Source organism: Parus major, chromosome 14 (assembly GCF_001522545.3).
Source record: "Parus major isolate Abel chromosome 14, Parus_major1.1, whole genome shotgun sequence".
Classification (NCBI taxonomy): domain Eukaryota; kingdom Metazoa; phylum Chordata; class Aves; order Passeriformes; family Paridae; genus Parus; species Parus major.
This window is the reverse complement of record NC_031783.1, coordinates 3,505,533-3,521,403: the sequence shown is the minus strand read 5'-3', so window position 1 is coordinate 3,521,403 and position 15,871 is coordinate 3,505,533. Positions and strand designations below refer to the sequence as shown.

The 15,871-nt window shown below is 43.5% G+C and overlaps 1 protein-coding gene across 4 annotated transcripts in view; it reads right to left on the bottom strand.

Moving 5' to 3' along the window:
- Nucleotides 1-15,871, bottom strand: part of RBFOX1 (RNA binding fox-1 homolog 1) — a 1,108,850-nt gene that overhangs the window by 755,368 nt on the left and 337,611 nt on the right. Inside the window, exon 1 of one of the 4 annotated variants that reach the window (XM_015642718.3) lies at nt 15,780-15,858. The exons of the other annotated variants lie outside the window; for them this stretch is intronic. Within the exon in view, the coding sequence (XP_015498204.1) occupies nt 15,780-15,782 (3 nt within the window). The 5' untranslated portion in view covers nt 15,783-15,858. Of the gene's footprint in view, nt 1-15,779; nt 15,859-15,871 lie in introns of those variants that run through there. 4 annotated transcript variants of the gene reach the window in all.

The window sequence follows — 15,871 nt, the reverse complement described above, 5'->3', positions numbered from 1 at the left end:
CTAAATGAAGATTGAGCCTCTAAAATTAATCAAATGAGAGAAATTTACTGAACACAGTGAAATGTCTAACACACAAAGCTTAAAACACTTCATGACACTGCCTAAATGCTGAAAAAATCAGGCTTTGAAAGCAACTATGTGAGAAATCATCCTTTATTTCCCACTACAATACCTCAAGTAGAAGAAAACTGTGTCATGTGCTGCATTTTTTTTTTTTTAATCAGCAGCTGCTCACAGACATCCCTGCAGGTGTTTAACTATTGAAATCTCACATTTAAAATAGTGACTTATTTGCAGCTACAGTGAATAGAGCTCAGATCTGTGCCCAGGATGAAGCACACCAATCAGCAGAACACGTTTTCCTACTTTGCCCAAAAGCAGTGCAGTCATTCTACTGAGGAGCAGGAGGAAATGTGGCAGAGCAGAGATCCTTCAGCCTAACAGAGCAGGCAAAAAAAAACCCAAACAAACAAAAAAAAGAGAATTTTCTGTGATGCTATGTTGCCTGTTAGTTCAGCTTCCTTAACAAAACATCCTTAATTTAAAAACCAAACCAAACATTCCCAACATCTGTTGCAAGGTCCACATCAAGGTGTGGCTGGGCAGGATGATGCTGTGTTTAAAAGGTTAGAAATGGAGCAGGATTCAGAGCCCAACTGGAAGTTCCCATTCCAGGGGCAGCCAGCAGCTCCCACTGCCTCTGTCCAACCTGGAACAGCAATCCTGCCAAAACCATTTGGTAATTCCTGACTGGAGGGCTGCTCCAAACCTTCTCTCCCAGAGACTTGGTGGCTGGAGGAGCCTGGGGAGGGAACCCAGGGCCCCACCTGGGCACAGGTGGAGAATGAAGGTGGGTGGAGAATGAAGTTAAGCCAGGGAAGAAAAGTGTATGTGTGTTTTCTATTTAATTTTTTTTTCCTCCCCTACCCAGCTCTATTATAATTGGCAATAAATTAAATCAAGGTGACTGCTTTTCCCCCTGAGGACAATTGGGAAGTGATGTCCCCCTCTGTGTCTGATCCCTGGTGGGCACCAGGACAGCAGCCAGGTCCCACTGGTGACACCTGCCCCTGTGCACAGAGCAGCTCTGCTGGGCTCCCAAAGCAGCAGTGTTTAAGAGCAAAGGATGGACAGAAAGCTGTGCCTCAGCAATAACCACAGCCATGCTGCTGAGCCTCAGGCTCATCTCCCTGGAGCTGCTGCTCCTGGAGAAACTGCAGTGCTCTTCCCTGGGAGGAGGTGACAGGACCAGCAAGGTGTGCTGGGACAGGTGTGCTACAGGATATTTGCTTCACCTCTTCTCTGTTTCTGCTTCAAGACTCACATTTTTGGTGTCTGTTTTCAATCAGCACTTAATCCCATCAATTTCTTTTCCTTTGTGGCCATTCCACGAGCTTTCCAGAAGCTGGAGCTGTGAGCCACAGTCCTTCTCTGTGCAGTCCTGACTCTTCCACTCTGAGAAAGACTGCAATGAGACTTGACTTTCCTCAAGTATTTTTGCAGTTTTCAGTTTCATTTCAGGAATTCTATGAGTTCCTTTTGGAACAAATGAAATAATGCTAACACAGGATAAATTTGTACCTGTGCACAGGGAGATTATTCTTCATGTGCCCAGAACATGCAATTGCAGAGCTGGAGTCTCTATTTAACGCTGCTAACTCATCTGTGATTAGAACTTCATCCATACCATTGCTTTCAGGGCTGGTTTCACTTTTTTAAGAGGCTGCTCCTCACTTTTGGGCTGGGATCTGTGGAATGTGCAGTCAGCAGCTGGACACAAACCCTGCAGCAGTGCAGCAGATGTTGCACAGCTGGACCTGCTCAGCCTGAGGGGACAGGGCAGCTGCAGCACCTTGGCAGGAGCTGCTCTTCCCATGCTCAGAAAAAAAAATGCACCAGGCATGCAAAACGTGTTGGAATGAAGTTACCTATTAAGAATGTGGGGGGTCCTACAGATTCTGGGGTTTCCTATAGAGTTGAGTTGGTTTCTTCCCCAGTGCAGTTAGAAGAGCTCTCCCAGAACCTGACAATAAAGGAAAAAGAGGAGAGAGCACAGAGATGCAATTTGCCTGGTGTCCTGGAAAGCCCTGGGAAAGGAAACCTTTAAGGAATTAGGGAGGATAAGCTACTGCCAAGTTAAAAAAAAAATAATCTCTAAGTTAAAAGGTTTTGCTGAATTCTGTTGTTAAAACTGAACTGCAATCAGAAGATCTACTGCTAAGAATGTCTTACAATTCTTTATTAATGTCTTTATAATTCTCTGTATTGTCTTATTCTGATGATTCCATATGATTTCTGCATATAAGAAACAAGGTAGTTTAGAGAACAGAACAAGGAACTCTCTGGAATTTCATTACTAATGCCTCCCAAGTCACCTTCTATAAAAATCCTATCACAGATATAATTTTGGCCACGCTTTCAGCATCCCCTGCTGAAGAGGCTGCAGCAGGGCTGCCCTGCAGGGAATTACAGGTTGGATTTCTGTGAATGCTCCCTGGGGAGGTATCAGTTCTGTCTGCCTAGGACACATCACCTTCACAAAACCTCGCTTTGCTCCACCAGGAGGATCACATGTTTCATTTATTCCAGGAAGAGAAGTGTCTATAGAGATGCATTCTTGCTTTGGTTTATTTGCTCTATCCCAAATTTCCATATTAGATGAGTATTTCTCAATAAGTCACTTGTCCATTCTCATCAAAGCACCTGCCACTCACAGGAGTATTGCTTAGGGCTTTATGTATCCATTTCTGAATAACTTTCCCATTAAACTCTTCCAAAATGTACAAATGCATGCACACAGAAAAGTGCAAATTCCAGTCAAATTAAAATTGTATTTGAAAGAAATAAATTTATATGTAAAGTTTGGAAAGCCCTAAGAGCGCTGTTGGTAACTGGTCAAAATTAATTTCAAGATTAATTGTATCACTCTGGTACTTTGATCCACGTGTCTGCACAACCACAAGGAAACCAGCTCCCTTCATTTACCCATTTTTAATGCCCACATCCCCCTAGACAAACCCTCTGTGTGCAGCAGGACAGAAGCTGCAGGACCAACCCTTCAGGCTGACTTCAGGAAAATGCAGTTTTTCAGTACTGATGTTAAATGTGTTAAAGCAGGATGGAAATTACAAATATTTTAGCCAAGGACCTCATTTTTTGGGAGCCCAAGGTTCAAGAGCACTGCCAGCTGCACAGGGGGATTAAATACATGGATATTTTGCAGGTTTTCAAAAGTCAGGCTCAGGAGGCTGTTAATAAGAGCCAAGCATCAGAAAGTGCTTTCAGTGCCATGGAAGGAAAGATCTCAAAACAATACAGGGTACAGCTTCTTAGCTTTTTATTCAGTGGTAGAAAAATGCTTTTTTGCTTTCTATTTTCACTAAAAAAAAATAAAAAAAATTAGAAGAATACATATTAAACATTGCACATGAAAACCCCCATATAGCTATACTTCCTTTTTTTTCCCCTATAATAAAATGAAAAGAGAACTATAATTTTGTGGTATTTTCCATTCAGCACTGGGAGAGCTGAAATCTGAATGAAATGACATTAGTGTATCATGCAGAAAGTTGCTAAGGACTAACTGAAGGATGATGTTCAACAGGATTTTGGGGTGTTTGTCAACATCTGTAGAAGCTGCATTAAGGGCAAATGCAATAAAACTGACCCTTGAAAATAAAATCCAGCCTACAATTTCATCAGTGCTGTACTTCGGGGGGTTTTCAGCTATCTTGCTTGCATTTATTCTTATTTGAATGATCTGAAAATCACTCCAACAGTGTGAGATGAGGAGGAGCAAGGGGTAAATCACAAAGAATAGGTCTGGCATGTAAACAAATGCTCCAAGATGACAGAGCTTGAAGAGAGAGTTGAAGAAAATGTAAAATAAATTTCTCCTTGGAAATGTAATTAAAAACCTTATTTTATGACTGTAAATTTACAAATAAAAGGACTCACCATGCCAAAATTGACATCAGCTCGTTAAGAAAAGCTGGAGGAAAGGGCCTTTCACCTTCAGACAGGATTCTTGGTGAGCACACCGAGGCACCAGGTGCTGCAGGTGATGGGAGCTGGGGCAGGAACTGGGCTGGACAATGGCCACAGGCTCCAGAGTGAGGCTGAAGCTGAGGTCAGAAGGAGCCCAGGTGTCTCCTTGGAGCTGTGGAATGTCCCTCCCTGCATGAAGACACAGCCTGGGAGAAGGAGCCCAGGTGCAGAGGGAGCCTCGGGGTGGTCCAGGGCAGGGGTCCAGCCTGGGTTCCCTGGCACTGTGGATTCCTGCTCCTGGCCACAGGAGCCATGTGTTCTGCACACCTGAGAAAAGCTCCAGCTGCCCAGCCCTGCAAAGGGCAAACCTGCCTCAGTCCCTGCTTGCAGTGCTGGGGTCAGCTCCCCACGGGAGCAGCCACACAGGAATTCAGCATCCTTTCACTCTCTGCCATCAGCCTGCACCCTCAGGGAAGGGAGAGAATTCTCCACAATGTCATAATGGTATTGATTTTTGAAATGCAAGAAGACAAGGAACAGCTCATCTGCTTTTTTATTACTGTGTATAAACAGTGGCAAAATAATCTCCAAATTAGAGAGGCAGGTTTGATTAGACACATCAGAGTTCAAACACACACCCTGGCTAGGCAAACAGAAGGGAGTGTGCCAGCATTCTCAAAATGCCTCACAATACAGGAATGGGACCTACACAGGAAACAAAAAACTCAATGAGAAGCTAAAGTGCAATGCTAGCAATGACATCCTCATCTGGCAAAGTAATTTTGCACTCCATGCCTTACACAGTGTGAGGAGGAGCTGCACACAGGGAAAGCTGGTGTGTACATGGAGGTCATGCCAGCCTAGGGCCAGGAACAAATCCCTTTTCAGGAAGGAATTTAAACTAAACAGGCCTGTACTGCCATGGTGTTACAACACTTACTATTTCTACAATATTTCATTCCAGAGAAATTATTGTGTAAAACAAAAGGGCTGTATGACAAGAACATACTGACATCTGCTGGCTTCTCCAAATGCATTTCTCTCAAGATTAGGATTTAATGTCCTCAGCAGGTTTTTCCCTACCTAATGGGCTGCATAACAAATTAACATTGCCTATTTCTGAATATATAAATTAAAGCACTTATTCTGTACTTGAAGATGTTAAAGTGTGTGTGACTTTCTGTAGTTAAACAATTCACACAAATATACTTCTCTGCCATATTTGACTTCTAAAGGACCACAGGAAATTACTTTTGCCTAATTTGTATAAAAACAGCCAGTGATAGGGCACAAAATTTACATTCAAACAATTACTTCCCTCATTTATTTGCCAACAAAAGACCAGTATTTCCAATTCACTATCCAAAACTGTGACTGGAGCTGTCACTCAGGCCAGGCTCACAATGGCAAGTATTGTTTCACAGTAATGATCAGCCAATTAAAAGACCAGATTTTATTTGTATTAGCACCATGCCCAAAGGAGACCCATAAAGATAACACACAAATCACCTAGCACACCTATCCAGAGTGATACCTAAACACAGCAGAGAAGATCAATTATCTCTTCTCATTCACCACAATCAACACAGGCATTTTGATAACCACAGTGCAATCCCAAAGACCAAACAGTTTCCAAACCTACAGCCTGCAAAAGTCAGAAATTCCAGCTCATTCATATAGCAGCTCTCACCTGGCATCCTTGTGAATAGGAATTCTGTAAATCTTCATGCACTTCTAAATTTATTATTTGAAAGGGGTGTGATAAATTCATTTAATGCTTGCTGTAGGAATCCTAGCTTAGCATTTCCTCCCTCGTGTGCACTGTAACACAAAGTTATGGATGACAATTTAAACACAAAGTAGAAGGAATTCAGAATCCTAATTCACAGTGCCAGCAACTCAGATGTGTTGCATTTAGTTACTGAGGGATAAGTTTGGTATTAGAAACAATGATGCAAATCATCAAATAAAAGCAGTTGCCAAGCTGTGCTGGGTGCAGATCATGAACACCTTCCTTGGTATTCCCACATCAGCTGCAAGGCCAATGCCTTTTATCATTAGCTACACACATTTCAGAGTTGTGAAAAGGTAAATGAAAAGCACAAATTCACCTTTTGAATGCATTATTTGAGTGGATTCCTGTGGTATGCACTCCTCAGAGCACCACCCTGCCTCTTTCTTGCTCTTCCAGCACCGTGCCAGGCAGGACCACCCAAACTCCAGTGTCAAGCAGCAATAGCACTGTGCTACAACATTCATTTGGAATTCCCTTTCAATTTCCTCATTTGAGACAGTTTATTAAATTATTTAAACTTCTTATATATTAAACATCAGCAGAGAAAATTCTGAGGGGAAAAAAAAATAAATAAAGGAAAGTGGAATACTTTATTACCCTAAAAGTCTCCTACTCTTTAAAAGGTGAATCCAGATTTTTTAAATTCACAGATGACAAGAGTCAGCCTTCCAGCAAAGAGGAAAAAAAACATCCTCTGGCGATCCCCAAAGGCAGCTTTGACCAGAGGATCCCTGTTTGCCCCACTCAGCACAAGCTACTGCCAGAGCTGTTGCACAAATACCAGACTGAGACATTAAAAAAATAATAATGACAATTAAAAAAAAGACCAGCCTTCCTCTGATCAATTCAGAGGTCTCAAAATGACCCTCAAAGGTGCAGGCTGCACCATGAGCTGTCCTGATGTGGCCTGGCAGAGTGATGAGGGAGGGAAGAGGAGAAGCACAAATGGTACATTACAAAAGGACATCAAAAGTGTTCCTCCTCCTCCTCCTCGTTATGATCAGCATCATTTCCCTCTGATTTCTGTGCTAGAAGGCCTGAAGAGCTTTTGGGGTTCACTTTGGAGACCTTCAAAGAAGAACCAGGAGATCAAACTGTGGCATTCTAAGTAGCAAAGGAAGCAGCAAATGTGTGAGGTGCTAATACAACATAGCTCAGGAATCATTCCCTCTGGCCTTGAGGAAACACTGGCTGAGGATGAGCTTCTTAAAATAATACTGAGATCTGCTGATAGGACAGCCTGCATTTAAACACAGGTACAGCAATAAAGCAGCCAATTTAGCACCTAGAATTTCCCTCAGCTAATAAAAATGCATCCACTTATGCAACAGAGCTCTCCTTTATTGGCAAAGTGTGAATCTCTCAGAGCAGAGCACACATGATGACTGCAGCTGGATTTTGGCAACCAAAAGTCGGAAATCTGCAGGCAGGAAGAGTTTATCACCTTTCTCACCATCTCTCCATCTCTACCTCACTTGGGTTCATTACTTCTTTGTGAACAGTATGGTCATGTACCACAGAATAGTTCATATGAGAACTATTCCAAGGACTAAAGAAAACTTTATTCAATCTAATTTGTACCTTAATAACTCTTGAAAGATAGTCTCACCCTGAGAAAACTTCAATAAATATATTTTTTTACATAGAATTACAGTCCAATCTTTTTGCTTCTTGCACAGTCAGTGACAAATTATTTAGTGGTTTCATTGGGGAAACAATTTTTACAATTTTAAGATTTCCTATCCACTAGAAATTCTTGCATTAGAAATTTGGATTCATATTTTAGTCTATTGCATTTTAACAGTGCAAATATGGAAAGAGAAGTCTAGCTCACTTCTAATATCAAGGGAAGATTCCTAATTTCCCTTTATTTTGCCCACTTGCAAAGCTGTGTGTGCAAAGCACCATACTGACTACTAAACACACTTAGTAAAAATTGCACGCTTTAAGACGTGTTGATAAAGGAACACTGATATTAAGAATTGTTTTATTCACCAACACAACTCTCCCCACAAACAACAATTACTGGAAATGCCACAGCAGCCCCAGGCTGCCAGGCCATGCCAATCAGCCACAAGCTGAGCTGTGACACAGACCCTGACAGGGCCATCACAGCCCTGGCAGCTCCACTTGAAAACAAATTTGCAACTCAAGCCCAGGTAGAAGTGCTGATTGGAGCAGAGGTGCTGGCAACCATTAACTTTGATTTTTACCTCTATGTATTTACTGTGGTGTTGTATTTTCCTAAATTGGATCACTTTGATTGCTGGAGTTTCAAAATGGTTTTAGATTACTTCTTTTCATTCCAGACAGGGTTTTTTTTACCTGGAACTCAGAGATGGGATCCTGATCTCACTGCCCTTTACAGCTGCCCCACAGTCCTGCAGAACCCTTTAACCACAGCACCAAAACTTCTTTGTGACACACTCTGGAGTCATTATAGCACAAAACCACCTTCATCTTTAGAACACAATCAAGTATTTAGGTTCCCACACAGCCAAGTTTGTACATAATGAGCTTTCAGGCAACGCTTGAGTCCTTTTTAAAATCCTCTCAGGCTCTGCCACACACACACACATTTTGAAGAAGGCAGCTCTGTGGCTGCACTGAAGCAGAAGTTTGAGCCCATTTGAAAGCAGGAACACAACCACCAGCACTGAAACACTGGGAAGGGGAAAACCTCTGGCTAAACCACATCAAAAGGCAACTATGTAAGGAGTGTTATCATCACAAGTTGATTACAAACCCTCCTGCAGAGAAATGGCAGTTGCTGGAAACAAAACAATGTCAGTCTTTGAGGGGGCCAAACTATTTGACTGCATCATTCTGCCCATTGGAAGCAATATGTCCAAAAAGAAGTGATTAATCAGGTGGCTCACTGGACATGGCAGCTGCCTGAGTGAGGATGAAAGATTGTATCAGCACCAAAGATGACTGATTTGGAGGCTTTTTACAGTGGGAGGAGTAAAAGACAGCTTCAGGATCAAAGAACATGTGATTTTAGCATCAGGCTTGTGCAGAGCAGGGGGATCTGGCTGTGCCCTGTAGCCGAGAGCTCTGTGCACAGGTAAATCCCAACCTGCCCCACCTGACACCTGGGCTTTAGGGCTGATTTTGCCCAGAGTGCTATAGGATCCTTATAACCAGCCACAGCCATAGATTCAGCACCGAAATGAAGTGACAGCAACGCTGTAAAATAGAAATAACAACACAAAAACACACATCAAAAACTCACAGGTTGTACCGGGGACTGGGAAACAATAAGAATGAATTAACCTGGTTTAAGGTGAGGACATTCACAGGGAAGCAAGTGTGTGAAACAGGCAATATGGGCAATTTGGGTGTTTGGCAAGAGCCCAGCCCTGGCCAGGAGCAGGGCAAAGCCGACGGGTGCCCCGTGGAGGCAGCTGCAGACTACCACAGCATCACGATGGCAACCAGAGCAGGGCACCAGGAAGGGAAGGAGCCAGTTGGAGAGTGTCCTAAATTAAGGAGTGGGAAAAGGGTCTAATATCACAGAAAGATCAGGAGGATATCTAGATCCATTCATCTTCCTGCTGGGTCACTCTGTGTGGCTCAATTCAAACTGCACTCTGGGACTTCCTTAGCATTTTTATTGTTGCAGGCTCAAAATGGGTATCACCATGTGGTAGATGACATTTTAGGCAGCTTATCTTCGATGCTGGAGGAAAGGACATTTAGGTAACTACTTACAGACACAGTGCACTGCCTGTAGTGCAGACACTATTTCTTCTTTTTTTTTTTAATCCTGGAGCTTCACTGTAGAGTTTCATTGTAACAGGAGAGAGTATTTCATATTATTTCCTGAGACACTGATCAGAGAGAACCACCCAGCAGCACAATTTGAAACTGATGCCTCGGTGACTTTTCCCACAGAAGTAGGAAGGCTGTAAGCTCTGCTCTGTGGTCAAAAACCATGCAGGCTGTGCTGCATCCCAAGGCAAATGTTACAGAATTGTATCCATTTGAAGACAAAAAGATTATTCTGAGAGCAGTGTTTAATGCTGTATTCTATGATTTCATGCAGGCACTGTTTACAGGTTCTTTATTTACAATCAGAATCATTTGCTCAACAAAATATCTCCATAATACTGCATAATCCTTAATTTAGGAATGAATGCTAACCACAAAAAACAGTGAATGAACAGGGCAGGCACAGGTAGCAATATTGGCTCTAACAGAGACTACCAAGCCTTTTTCCTGGATCAGTGCCATTCAACTTTGTCTAATTCCTCCTTAAACCCTAAATTACCAATCCTCTACAACATGAGGAAAAACTCAGACACCTAAGGGCCTATTGAACAAAACATATTTAAAAGATGAAAGCAGAAACTCAAGAACTGGCCATCCAGAGGAAGAGTAATGCTGATTCACCAGCCAAACCACTTTTGTGAGAGATGACTGCCATTAATCACTGAACACACATAGAAAAGATATGTTTTTTCAAGACAACAAGACAATTACAGAATGTTTTATTTTGAAATCCAGGGCTCTGGATCTGTTTGAGGTACACAACAGACTGTCAGTTTTGTAAGACAGCAGCATTACACGTATAACTGTTTTCTATATGTGTTTCTTGTGTGCAAGCTGCAGGAAAGATGAAAAAGCTTTAAAACACCCCAAGGACAGCCAAGTCCAAGGACACCAACTGCACCTCCACTGGGCTTTCCCACCAGGGAATTAGTGTTTCCCACCTGGATTTAGTGTTTTATCTCATGTGAAGATGGGGTTGATTTCAACACAACAAAACTTTTTTATTTTAACAGAAGTACAGCTGTTCATCACCACCACCCTTCCTTCTTCCACCTCTTCTCAGGGGCTCTTCCACCTTCTCCACACCTGCTCTAACTGTGGGAGTATTTTAATTTGAAGTAGTGGCACTTCCCTGTTTAAACATTCTCCTAAATTTCCTACCTGCATTTTCACATACTCACACCTTCAAAACAATATGCTTTTAGAGCTGGAAGTTTGTACATCAAGTTTGAGTTTCCCCAAATTTCTCAGGAGGGGAAAAAGAAAAAAAGAAATATTTTCAGACCAGCTTCTTACTGCTCTGATCATATAATGTTTGATCACAACTAATACAGAGACTGAACTCAGAGACAATAAAAACCTCACAAAACTGAAAGAACCAGCAGCCAGAAGAGCAAGAAATTATGGGTGTCCTCATCAGGAAAACTGGTCAGCACACATTCATAGTTTATTTGATTCTAGGAAAAAATCCAGTGGAAAAGTGAATAATAAAGGCCAAAACAAAGTTTGAATCCCAACTACCACTGTAACAGACTCAAATCAAAGAATACAAACACACAGGAAGCTGAGACTCATTAACTCCCCACTAGGGTCATTCCCTTAAGAGCTGGACTTGATCCTTGTGGGTCCCTTCCAGCCCAGAATATTCTGTGGGTGTGATTCTGTGCAACTCCAGCTCTCACAAGCATTGCTTTCCCACTGAGGAGCCTAAAGACAGCAATTGCTTGGATAGGAATATCATTGAAATTCACTTTTTTAGCACTGTAACCTCTTCCTGCTGTATCCTAAACTTTCCTGGCCAGGGGTTGTGCACTGCAGGGCTGAAGCCAAGCGTGCTGCAAACAGAAAATCTGTGTTTTTGTAGTGTTTGAACGCTGGTCTCAGGCAGCTGCACCTGGCCCTGCAGGCAGCCCCGTGATGTTTGTCTTCAAGTGATTTAGTTTTGCACACTTGCCCTCTCACACAGCCAAGCTTTCAGCTCAGCCTGCTGTGGCTGTGCTCGCTCCCAGCTCCCCAGCTGGAGCACAGGCAGTTCTGGTGAGGGGTCTGGCTTTGCTCACACGAGCTGGGTTGTGTTGAGCTCCCTGCTGACACACTGTTTGTGGCACAGTTCTTCCCACCCCAGGCACTCATCTGAATTTTAGGGCACTGAGTGGAAGCAGGTCCTGAAGCATCTGCCAGTGTAAACTCGTTTTTTCAGCTATTAGCACAGGAACATTTCGCTGTTTGGAAACATGGGATTTTAGAGCTGCATCCAAAGTTGCAAAATGTCCAGGAGTTTTTAATTGGCTCTGACAAAACTGCCAGAGAGCCTCACTCTTACATTAGAGACACTTAACCATCTTCTGATAGATACAGCCTTACAAAATATCGAACAGTTTCTTTCCCCTTGAAACCAGCCAGATCAATACCTCACAAAACACCTTGGATTTTGGAATATTCCCTAAAAATATCACTTGTAAATATTCTTTCTTCTGGGCAGGATCTCTGCAAAGCACAGAATCTGGAGCACAAGAATAGAGATGTTAAATTTCACCTACCTGGCAGAAAATAGGATTTCAAAGTGTGAGCAGGCCACTTTTGGCCCTTGATGCTGCTTGTTGGGCAGCTGTGACCCATCCTGTGGATCTGACACCACCACCCCTTCCAGCTCGACAGAATTACACGAACTCCAGTGCTGCTGTTGCACCACTGTCAACCCCAGCATCCCACAAGGGATTTTCCAGCTCCTTTCAGTTTGCACACCATTTTTATTGCATCAATTGAAGGACACAAATAAAATTATCTAATTGGCAATAAGTTGTCGTTTCTGGCACAGAAAATGTTTAACAGAATAATAGTTATGAAGGGAAAGTGTAATAAATATTGAGAGCTTCATAAGGAGTTTTTAATCATTACAACAGACATTCAGAGTAGGTGATACAAACACTATCTACTGATAACATCTGCAAAAATGCACGACATAAAGTGTCAGAGATGGCATTATACTCCCCAGAATGAGGATTTGCATTACAAAATAATCATGGGCACTGGAAAATGCAATTATTTAAATAAAAGAACAAAACTACTCATAAGAAAGTGAAACTAAGCAAAGAATTCAAAACAAAGAGCAAGAAAAAGTAAAAAAAAAGACTACTCATTAGTGACTTGGGAAAAGATCCTCAGGACAGGAGCTTTCTGCTCTCAGGAAATGGTACAGCTCCAGTTTTGCTCAATGGAGTCGTCAGAAGTTCTGCCAGATGTTTGTGATTTCACCCTGTCAAGACCAGAAGCAGTCAGGATCCCTAAGAAATGTTCTATTTGCCACTCTTTTAAGCCCTGTCTGTTTTCTTGCTTCCTAACTCTTCAGTTTTGTTCACTTTTACAAGGCTGCGTGAGCCAAGAGGATCCCCAGCTCCCACAAGAAATGGGAAGGAGTCAAGATCCAAGAATTAAGTAGAGGGAGTTCTGACATGCATAGAACAAACACATTTTTCAGCTACTATATATTCTCCCAGGCTGTGGTGAGATCTGTTATTCTTAATTACATAAGATTCATCTTTTTCAGACGAGTGCACCTTTCAGAAAACAATATGCAGCCATACCTCCAATAGCTGTAAATAATATTTCTTCTTGTAGCCAGCACTTAGCAGCTCTGCCCTTTGTGGTACATAATGCTTCTAGTCAGATTTAAAAATCAGGTCATGCCATTTCAAGCTACAAGGTGAAAAATTAGTGATGGTGGATTTTTTAACTCAGCCATTGGTCTCTCCTCTATTTCCAAGCAGCTCAACCTCCCCCAGTGCAAGCAGGTACTGAACAGCTCTTTGGTCCTGAACAAAGCTTTCCTGTCTGCACAGAGAGAGAGCAGGGGTACCATTTCCATTACATTCCTCCTAAAAACTAGGCAGAAACCTGGTAAATCCAGCAGATTTATATAGGGCTGGAAAAGAAGCAGCAGATCTCCCACAAAGCAATGACAAAAATACTGAAGGAGACTGGCTGGCCATAGCAGAGGGGCAGTTTGCAGGGAACAGGATAAGATTCTTCAGAAAATAATAGGTAAGAGCATTAACAGGAAGAAAAAAATGAATGGATTAGACCATTCCTGCAAAAGCAGGAAGAAGAGTAAGAGGAGAATGGGAATACAAAAAGTACACGAAGTATGCCATCAGAGATGACACAGGTACGAGCTGATCCTGCCTTGGGCAGGAACACAGACTGAAAGGAGCAGCTGAGTCCCACCTGGCCCTGCTGTTCCGTGTTTAACTTCAAGGGGGCTCTGAGCAGGGAGCAAGGAGACACTTCAAACCCACCTGTGCTGGCAGCCTGGGGACATCCCTCTGCCCTCCTGGGCAGCAGCAGCCCCAGGGACCGGTGTGCGGGCACCGCTGGAGCCACGCTCGGGGCACCCTGCGCTGGAAATGGAGCACATCACACCCAGGAGCACATCACATCACACACAGGAGCACATCACATCACACCCAGGAGCACATCACACCCAGGAGCACATCACATCACACCCAGGAGCACATCACATCACACCCAGGAGCACATCACATCACACCCAGGAGCACATCACATCACACCCAGGAGCTCACAATCCCACTGCCCTCCTCCACACCCACTCCTCACATCCTTCCTGTCATTAAAGGCTACCCTTGCATGAAAGCCAGAGCAGCATCCTCGTCACGTCAAGGACACCAAGTACTTCAATTACAAGAACTATAAAAATCATCAACACACTGTGAATTTTATTCATTACATTTGTCAGCTCTATTACTGATACTCAGATAAGTACCGATAGAAAAAATGAAATATAGTCTTGACATTAGAAATAGAGATTTCATTTCAGGAAATGCCAGATCCTTTGTCTAATGTATTTACCAGCAGAATAAACTGTAAATGGGACTTGGGAAGCCAAGCCTTCATAGCCTGTATAAGACAGCAAGTAGATCTCAGCCATAATCAGAATTCCTGTAGAAAAACAGCTTCCTCAAAACCCAGTAATGCAAAACATTCTAGTAAAGTAAATAAAAACCAATTAAAAATACCTGCTCTGATTCACTGTTATAATCCTGATAACTGGAGCACGTGATATCAAGCACTTTCCTGAAAACTAAATGATCTGTTGACATACATACTGAAAATTGACACGGTCCCACTACTCTTCCCAAGATATAACTTCTCAAGCAGGTATGGCTATTTGCTTTCTAAAACTTAATTATTTGATTATGAGGGCTAGCTCTGCTTTAGACTGCGATTCATCCACCATCATCAATCTCTACCACAGAGTGACAAAACCTCGCTTCTGCTTTACAGCCCATGCATACAACTGTTTTCACACTTCCGAATGACAAATGAAACACACAGTATCTTTCTCCTCTTAAGTATCATCTAGTCTAGAGAAATGAAACAAGGTACTTGACATTCTTGGGACACCAGCAGCAGCGTCTGCTGTGTTTTATGCTCCACCTCGCCTTAAATAAACCGAATTTTATTTCAAGTGTAAAAACCAGTCAACACTAAACTTACTTCAGAATGTAACATACTAGACCACATTTGCAATTCACAAAGTAGATAAACAAAAGCTGCAGATTTGGACAAGCTCTTTCACACTTCGCTGATGTGAATCACTCCAGTCAAACTTCAGACCACATTCGTTCCACCATCTGCGCGAACCATGTTAAGTTTGGCAGCTCAATGTCCAACAGTCACATCACAAATTGTGTGCCACTGTCACATCTCAAAGCCATCTCCCGGTGCAAAGCCCTGCCCTGCTGAGGAGCGGCACCCGAAAGGAGCTGCCTGGGCATTTTAAACACGGCGACGGTGGCACTACACCTGCGCCGAACAGGTATTAAGGCAACACTGATACTTTTTTTTTCCTGACAGAGGCACGCAGGAGAAAACGATCTGGTGAATCGCAAATAAAATCAGCAAATACCGAGGACTTACAGACAGGTAGTTTCCCGGCAGTTAAATATCTGCACTCTTTTAAGGAGGGACTCGGCAGAGCCCATGTTCCTCGCCGTTCCGTGCGTTTGGGAGCCGGCTCCCGTGGCGAGGCTCTCCCCGCAGCCCCTGCCCGCGGGCATCCCTCGGCTCCAGCCCCGCAGCTCCCCGAGAGCCCGCCCGGCTCCCTCCCCTCCCTCCTCCCGAGAACTTGGCGGCCGCAGCCCCCGCGCCCCTGCCGGGCTGCTCGGCGCCCCGGGCCCCGCTGTCCCCCGCGGCCACAACTCACCATAAAGAGGCGAGCGGAGGCGAAGGGTCGCGGCGCTTCTCCCGTGCAGGGCGGGCGGCCCCGGCAGGCAAGTGGCAGCGGGACGCGGCTCC